Here is a 9,588-nt window from a genome sequence, read left to right as displayed (position 1 = left end):
CAATTGCAGAAGTAGTGCATCTAGGATGAGTACATTGATCCCCCAGCCGAGGAGCTAGATCAAATCAACCTGGACAAGCAGCACCCAGAAAGAACTGTGCTAATAGGAGCAGGATGCATGGCGACCTCAGGCAGCACCTAATCGAATTTTTGCAAACCAATAAGGATTGTTTTGCGTGGTCCTATGATGATATGATAGGAATAGACCCATCTATCATAACACAAAAGCTCAGCGTAGACCCAGGATGTAAGCCCATCCAGCAGAGACAAAGAAAATTTGCAGCTGAAAGAAATAAAGTGATCAATCAAGAAGTGGATAACCTGCTAGCAACAAACAAGATAAGAGAGGTAAAATATCCAGAATGGCTATCAAATGTGGTAGTAGTGCCCAAGAAGAATGGAAAATGGAGAGTATGTGTGGACTTCACCGACCTCAACAAGGCATGTCCAAAAGACCCCTTCTCACTACCACACATTGACGCAATGGTAGATGCGACGGCTGGACATGAAATGTTAACATTCTTGGACGCCTGGAGTGGTTATAACCAAATCAAAATGGATCCAGCAGATCAGGAGAAGACATCATTCATGTCTAAAAGGGGGATATACTGCTACAACGTTATGCCCTTCGGCCTTAAAAATACGAGGTCCACGTATCAAAGACTGGTCAACCGGATGTTCAAGGAACAAATAGGAAGAACCATGGAGGTATACATTGATGATATGGTGGTAAAGTCGGAGAAGGCCAAGGATCACATGCAGCATCTGGCAGGAACCTTCAGCATGCTCAAAGAATACAAAATGAAGCTGAACCCTTCCAAATGTACCTTTGAAGTTTCATCCGGAAAATTCTTGGGCTACATCGTAACTCAAAAAGGAATAGAATGTAATACTGCATATTTTAGTTGGAGTACTCGGTCGAGTGCTTGGTTGGTACTCGTTCGAGTGTGTGTTACTCAGCCGAGTGCACTTGACCGAGTAAACCGGTTCAGTGAGTGTGACGGTTTTCGTTATGTTTTGACCAAGGGTTTTGTTTATAACTCTTAAGTCATTTCTAAAATCATTTGAACATCTCTAAAACTTTTTCTAAACCTAGAGAGAAAGAGAGGAAGAGGATTTGTCGAGCCCTTTATTTGATTGAAGATTTCTCACCGATTTCAACCTAATTCGATTTCCCTGTTTGTAAGTCAATCTTATTCAATTTTTTTATACTGTTTTAAAGTCGTTTTCTTCAAAAAGTTTGAAAAGAGAGTCCTGTTTATTTGAAGTCTAGTTTATGCATATCAAATTTCGTAGTCCAATTCCTTATGGTTTGTCCTAGGTGATTTATTTATGAACATGTCGTTGAAAAGTCCGTGAATCTGATTTGGTTGTGTAAAATGATTTGAAACTCTAATTTATATGTCGATTAAGTTTTGGATATTTTTCATAAATCATCTTTGTAGAGTCTAGATGACAATAGGATTTGGAATTTCTGAATAATAATGTTTTATACGCGTTTTATGAATCAATACTTTTTATGCGACGGATTCTGTCAGCTTTTGGAAATTAGTCTGAAAACCCTTGATAAGTTTGGAATTTGAGAAAACTTCTTTAGATATAATTTGTAGCTAAGACTCATAGTGTTCCAATCCAAATGGCCTTTCATCGATTCGATTTTTCTGGAATTAGTTATGTATTTTATACCGAGTCTGTCATATGCTGGAAAATCAGAAAAAGTCGTGTTTGTTCTTTAAGTTAATATTCTTATTAAGTTATGATGAGTCTAGGTGGTAATTATACATAATTATGTTATGTAGGTGATGGATATGTGAAGGATCATAATTGATTGCTTGTGTGTGCTTGGATTGCGAAAAGGTAGGGTTTCCCTACTCAGTTTTACTGTTTAATTGAAATAAGATTGGTGTGGTATTGTGATCGTTGTAATTGTTATAGAGGTTATCTACGGATCTGGTTGTTGGAGTATCGGGGTTGGTGTTGGCGTTGTGATGATGATGATGATGATGATGATGGTTCGCGAGGTGCATCCTCAGCTGAGTGGAGTCACTTGCGGGAGTAGCTTCACGCCCTAGTTTTGCCCTCTGTGGAACCCGCCACGGAAGGGGATGTTCACATTAATGAACAGGGTTATCGCTCGTTGATGAGCGGGGCTTAGGTGGGGATTGGCTGCGGTCCTCAACTGGTGGCGAGGATTACCTGTTGCGATGGGTAATCTGGTAGGGCTACACACTTTAGTGTGTAGTCAGTTATTGTGTGAGGACGGGAGATGGAGGTGGATGTTGATCAGCCGGTTACCTTTTTGTACTTGTCTTACTTTGATTATTCAGTAACTGACCCCGTTGTTGTTTTATAAAATCTGTGGTGATCCATTCGGGGATGGTGAGCAGATTGTGACAGGTGATGCAGTTCTTTAGCTATGGGACAGTTATGGGAGTCATCACTCGAGTCTAGCTTCCGCCGTCAAGAGACTTAGCTTTCTTTTCTAATTGTTTATCTTTCACAGTTGTACTTTGGTTTTGGATTTTTGGAGCATGTAAACATTAATCAGTTATACTTTAAATTGTGTTTTGGATTGGTAACTTTGATATACTAACCTCGAGCAACCGAGATGTTAACAGTCTCTCATGCTAAGGTAGTCCTTGGTAAGGTACCTTGGTATGATGGGGTGTTACAAAGTGGTATCAGAGCGACGATTCTGGCACCTGAAACTAATGAACCCAATGAACTTAGGGAGACTAAATAAAATAAACCCGGGGAGAGTTGTTTGGAGCTACCGCAAAGACTTGGGAGACGTCCCGAAGTCGCACTGAGGCCCTGACGATCTCGAGCCGGTCACATGGGGGGAGTCTTGGGAACCTTTGTGTGTTTAAAGTCATGTATGTTGTAATTGTAGCTGTGATTTTTGTGAAGTTGTTGGATGAAGTGAGAAAGTAATTTGTGTTGTACTTGTACCTTTAAGTATATGTTGGATGAAGTATATTTTTGGGTTTGAATGGAAGTGATTGGATTATATGTAATGTGATGTGGGGTATGTTTATATGATCATGGTGATGTTAATATTTGGTTTGTTGGTAGTAGCATGTGATTAAGGTCATGCGTCTAGACATATGAATGTTGCGCTTAATTTACATATTGGTATGATTAAAGTTCACCTATGTACTGGTTTTTAGAACCATTGAGTTGTTATTGTTTGCCTTATTCATGTTCAAGTTGTTTTGTTAAGAAAAACTGATTTGTATGAAAACCAATTACGGAAGGGCTGTTTTAAAACTGTCATAAATCGAGTTCTAGAAATGATATTACTGAAATTCCAATTGGAGGTGATATCTTGTCCTTTTACGATTCTAACGATAGGTCATACGCCCAAAATGTCAAGTAACGAGTGAGATATGACTGTTTTACGAAAACTGGACGTTGCTGAAAACTGTGCCGATACTCGACCGAGTAGGCCTTACTCGGCCGAGTATATTTCATACTCGACCGAGTAACCCATATTCGGCCAAGAAATCTTTCTGTGATAATCTTGTTCAGCTTCTGGAGTCATGAACTCGGCCGAGTAGTCTCATTACTCGACCGAGTGTCCTGTACTCCGGTGGAGTACATCATGTACTCGACCGAGTATGTCTTATGTGACCGAATCTTATGACCATTTGTAATACGTGATGTTAATTTTGTTAATTTATGTTTGGTAAACGCTTGATTAAGTATATGGGGAAGACAAGTACATTAGTATAAAAGATTGCAAAGAATAAGGAATGAAAGATGATTTATTTCTCAGATTTTGCCTCTTAATTGTTTTGGCTTCCATTTTATACGTGGTTAAAATATGTTAACTAAATTTTTATATGTGTTAGTTTCGTGTGTTAACTTTCATTTGCCACTTATCTCATGCTATACGAATTAAGGATTAAGAGAAATAAATATTTTGTAAGCAGTGGTCAGAATGTTACTGCACAGTGCTAATTTCGACCAACCAATTTGTAAAATTTACCATTTGATATGTGTACATGATTTTTGAGTGATTCCAACTCTCCTAATTAGTAGACTCATAGAAGTTTTCAAATTGATAAACCTCACCTGATGTGGATGTGTCATTAATAAATTATGATTTTTACAGTTGACCTTGAAACGTGACAAATTGCTGATAACAATCTGTTTTGACCCATCGGTTTGGGAAAATCCTTATAAATTGATTATTTGTGCTTTGGACCTAATTTAAACTCTCCCCATTCCATGACTCTCTGTATTTTCTAAAAATTCTAAAAACTCATGTATTCGTTAAGTTGTTATTTATTGGTGATTCTGGAAGTTATAGCATGCTTTATAGTGCCTGTGAATGTGTGTGTGATGACAAGTTTATAATAAAGGTTATACTATGAATTTCCAAGTCTTAGTTTCTATGTTTTGGCAACATTTTTAGGTGACATTAGAAGTAGCTTAACCTATAAGCCTATGTGGAATAAGTGATGACATTGAAAGATTGGGGGTGTCATGTCTTATATGCCACTTATTATATAACGATGTCTTCAAATAGCATGAACATGAATGATAGCTAGGTTGATTAAGTGGATTGATTGTTGCACATATTATAGAAAGTAACTAGTGTGATTACGTGGAAGTAAATTGTGGTTACCTAAGCTAACGAGTCTGGTTGAGTCAAATATGTTACATGGTTGATTATTATATTATCGGCATGAATATGGGATGGAACACAATAGGTGTTGAATGAATCGTTGTAGGATGAGGTAAGTAGTATAATAGTCCATGAATAATGTACGATGAGTTAATGATGTTATTAATTATCATGTAAATTGGAGTAGACATACAAATAAGAAGCTAATATATTGAAACGGAAGTATTAAGTGATTTATTTGTATAAGATTAGTCTAGCATGTCTAGTGATATGACAATATATGGTTGGCGGTGCAAATAGATGGCTTATGTGATGACGTGGGCAGCTAAATGATAGTTAATTGATGGTAATATATTGGTGTTGAAGTGTGCACTTTCTTTTAATTTTGTGATCCACATGAGTTGACATAGAACATGTTATTAATCACGATGCAAATGATGATTGTCTTAGTATGTAATGTGCTTGTAAACAAGTGTGTAGTAATAATTAGAACATGTGTGGGTACCGAGTTTGAGCATGATGTGGAATTACGGGTTATACATGTATAATTGATTCAAGTGCATATTTTAATTTATTTGCCAAGTAGTACTAATATGGATACAAATTTGTGCGTAATAGTGAGAATTAGCAACTTATACTATGTATGTACAGCTTAATGAAAGTAATAAGCATGAGTAATGATAAGATGGCTTTTGTTGTTTACATCCCTTGGGCATTCTTGATAATTGTGATGAAATTGGTAACTCTGTCGGAAAGCATGATTAGTAACATAATAATTAAGTCAAGCATGTTCGGTTATTTGAACTAGTATAACATTGATATGTAATTAAAGGTTGTGTTATTGCATGTGTTTATTGTTCGAGTATATGTGCATAAACAGTGATTTGGTCTCATCCTTTTGGTATTAGTTGGCTAAGTGAGCTTTGGCTTGCATTAGGGCTTCATGAGTTGTTACTGAAATGTGACATGATTTGATGATTTACAATCTCCTAGGAACGGGTTAAATATGACAGATGAGCACAAATATTGACCTTATGTGGTGGATTGTGGTTTGTTATATCGTAAAAGATGTTGGTGGTGCATCACTAAACGTCGGGGTCTGTAGGTATATGAGATGAATAATAAACTCCGGGACGAAGTTTGTTTTTAGGGAGATGTAATGTGATACGATGCTTTTCTATGTGGTTATTTGGATTTTCATTAGTAATTACTACTTCAAACAATGCGGTAACATGTTTATTATATTGAATGATAGCTTCCGTGTGTGGTCGAACTATAGTTGTATATGCTGTTTATATGTTTTATTTAGAATTGTATAGATGCATATGTTGTTTATATGTTTTATTATGAATTGTATTTGTATGGAAGGACCGTGATATCGCGTGGCTTGTGTGGTTTTATATGAGTTAGGTTACGGGCATGTAACCTTCTTTTATGGGGGATAAAATGTGACAACCCGAGTTTACTCAAGTCTATATGAGTTAGCATAGATTTTATTAGTTATGCATATGAGTTATATTATGAGTATGAGTTATATTGTGTTAATTATATGTGATGTTAGGTGTCGTTGGTTATAGTTGGTGCGAACTTCGGGGATGAATTCTTTTTAAGGAGGGAAGACTGTAATACTCCGTATTTTAGTTGGAGTACTCGGTCGAGTACTTGGTTGGTACTCGGTCGAGTGTGTCTTACTCGGCCGAGTGCACTTGGCCAAGTAAACCGGTTCAGCGAGTGTGACGGTTTTCATTATGTTTTGACCAAGGGTTTTGTTTATAACTCTTAAGTCATTTCTAAAATCATTCAAACATCTCTAAAACTATTTCTAAACCTAAAGAGAGGGAGAGGAAGAGGATTTGTCGAGCCCTTCATTTGATTGAAGATTTCTCACCGATTTCAACCTAATTCGATTTCCTTGTTTGTAAGTCGATCTCATTCAATTTTGTTATACTGTTTTAAAGTCGTTGTCTTCGAAAAGTTTGAAAAGAGAGTCCTATTTCTTTGAAGTCTAGTTTATGCATATCAAATTTCGTAGTCAAATTCCTTATGGTTTGTCCTAGGTGATTTATTTATGAACATGTCGCTGAAAAGTCCGTGAATCTGATTTGGTTGTGGAAAATTATTTAAAACCATAATTTATATGTCGATTAAGTTTTGGAGATTTTTCATACATCATCTTTGTAGAGTCTATATGACAATAGAATTTAGAATTTCTGAAAAATATTGTTTTATACGCGTTTTATGAATCAATACTTTTTATGCGACGGATTCTGTCAGCTTCTGGAAATCAGTCTGAAAACCCTTGATAAGTTTGGAATTTGAAAAACCTTATTAAGATATAATTTGTATCTAAAACTCATGGGGTTCCAATCCAATTGGCATTTCATCGATTCAATTTTTCTGGAATTAGTTATGTATTTTATACCGAGTCTGTCATGTGCTGGAAAATCAGGAAAAGTCGTGTTTGTTCTTTAAGTTGATATTCTTATTAAGTTATGATGAGTCTAGATTATGTGCATGATTAATTGATTGAATAGGTGGTAATTATATATAATTATGTTATGTAGGTGATGGATATGTGAAGGATCATAATTGATTGCTTGTGTGTGCTTGGATTGCGAAAAGGTAGGGTTTCCCTACTCAGTTTTACTGTCTAATTGAATTAAGATTGATGTGGTATTGTGATCGTTGTAATTGTTATAGAGGTTATCTAATCTTTTTGTTGGAGTATCGGGGTTGGTGTTGGCATTGTGATGATGATGATGATGATGGTTCGCGAGGTGCGTCCTCGGCTGAGTGAAGTCACTTGCGGAAGTGTCTTCACGCCCTAGTTTTGCCCTCTGTGGAATCCGCCACAGGAGGGAATGTGCACATTAATGGACAGGGTTATCGCTCGTTGATGAGCGGGGCTTAGGTGGAGATTGGCTGCGGTCCTCCACTGCGGCAAGGATTACCTGTTGCGATGGGTAATTTGGCAGGGCTACACACTTTAGTGTGTAGTCGGTTATTGTGTGAGGACGAGAGATGGAGGTGGATGTTGATCAGCCGGTTACCTTTTTTTACTTGTCTTACTTTTATTATTCAGTAACTGACCCCGTTGTTGTTTTATAAAATCTGTGGTGATCCATTCGGGGATGGTGAGCAGATTGTGACAGGTGATGCAGTTCTTTAGCTATGGGACAGTTATGGGGAGTCATCACTCGAGTCTAGCTTCCGCCGTCAAGAGACTTAGCTTTCTTTTCTAGTTGTTTAGCTTTCACAGTTGTATTTTGGTTTTGGTTTTTTGGAGCATGTAAACATTAATCAGTTATACTTTAAATTGTGTTTTGGATTGGTAACTTTGATGTACTAACCTCGGGCAACCGAGATGGTAACAGTCTCTCATGCTAAGCTAGTCCTTGGTAAGGTACCTTGGTATGATGGGGTGTTACATAGAAGCCAGCGCAGAGCAGATTAAAGTGGTATTACAATTAGAGTCACCAGAAAAGCCAAAAGATGTGCAACGGCTAGCAAGCAAGGTAGCAGCCTTAAGCAGATTCATCTCGAGATCCTCAGACAGATGCAGGCTGTTTTACGACATATTAAGGAAGAGCCAGAGATTCGAGTGGAATGCAAAGCATGAGCAAGCATTCAGGGAGCTGAAACACTAACTCAGCACCCCGCCATTACTATCGAAGCCAAAACAGGTAGAACCACTATTTCCTTATCTAGCCATCACAGAGGTAGCAGTAAGCGCGGTCCTAGTCAGGAAGCAGGACAAGGAGCAATGGCCAGTCTACTACGTAAGCAACTCTCAGTTGCCGGCAGAGACCAGGTACACATCCCTCGAAAAACTGGTACTTGCACTTGTAATTGCATCTTACAAACTGCGCCCTTACTTTGAGTCCCACACCATACATGTTGTGACTAACTACCCGCTAAAAGCAATAATGAGAAAGCCTGAGCTGTCAGGCAGAATGTCAAAACGGTCCGTACACCTTGGCGGGTACGACATTAGGTATGACCCAAGAACGGCGATAAAGTTGCAGGCATTGGCAGATTTCGTTTCAGACTTCAGCCCAGCTATCCAAAATATAGCAGATAAAGAAATCTTAACCCTTAAACGGGATAGGGACGTAGAAGTCTGGCAGTTGCATATTGACGGTGCCTCCAATCAAAGGGGGGCAGGTGTAGGTTTAATCCTGCGATGTCCACATCGAGATCTGAAAGCACAAGCAGTGCGTTGTGAATTTAAGGAGACTAACAATGAAACAGAATACGAAGCCTTTATATTAGGAATGCAGCTAGCTCTAGAGTTGTGAGTTAGAAACCTGCAGGTATTCAGCGACTCCTTACATATAGTCAACCATGTGAATGATGAATATGTAGCCAGGGATTCAAAGATAATAGCCTACCTGAAAGTAGCGAAGGAGCCTAAGCAGAAATTCATAGATAGTAAGCTCAAACAGGTCCCTAGAGACCAGAATGTGGAAGTTGATGCCCTAGCAACCCTGGGGGCAACCTTCAAGCTAACGAAGCTGGCTAGCATCCCCATCGCGCATGTACTGTAACCGTCAATCCAAAAAGTAGAGGAAGCAGATAAAGGACAACTAGAAGATCAGCAAGATGAAGTAACAGTTCTATCAAGCACAGATGACCAGTCAGCTGACCAAGATTGGCGTACGCCTTACCTAGATTGGTTGAGGCACAACAAGCTGCCAAATGACAAAAAAGGAGGTAAGGGGTTTTAAAATAAAAGCCTCCAGATTCACGCTGATTAAAAATGTGGTTTTTAGAAAGTCACTGGCAGGACCCTACCTACGGTGCCCTGATAAGCAAGAAGCACAAACCGTATTGCATGCCCTCCACAGTGGCGAATGTGGAAACCATGCAGGGGGCAGGAGTCTGTCAAATAAAGCCCTCAGAAAAAGGCTACTTCTGGCCTACAATGAGGGCAGACTCAGCAGAATACGCTCGGAA

The 9,588-nt window shown here is 38.5% G+C and overlaps 1 protein-coding gene across 1 annotated transcript; it reads left to right on the top strand.

Annotated features, from left to right (window-relative positions):
* The first annotated feature begins 8,558 nt into the window (after positions 1 to 8,558).
* On the top strand, positions 8,559 to 9,179 carry LOC141631734 (uncharacterized). The gene is made up of 2 exons (XM_074444362.1): positions 8,559 to 8,846; positions 8,946 to 9,179. Exons 1-2 carry the CDS (start codon positions 8,559 to 8,561, stop codon positions 9,177 to 9,179), a joined length of 522 nt encoding a protein of 173 aa, XP_074300463.1.
* Positions 9,180 to 9,588: the final 409 nt, after the last annotated feature.

The sequence above is a fragment of the Silene latifolia genome, chromosome Y (assembly GCF_048544455.1).
Source record: "Silene latifolia isolate original U9 population chromosome Y, ASM4854445v1, whole genome shotgun sequence".
In the NCBI taxonomy this organism is placed as follows: Eukaryota; Viridiplantae; Streptophyta; class Magnoliopsida; order Caryophyllales; family Caryophyllaceae; genus Silene; species Silene latifolia.
The sequence above is the reverse complement of the archived record's forward strand: the minus strand, read 5'-3'. Positions and strand labels throughout refer to the sequence as shown.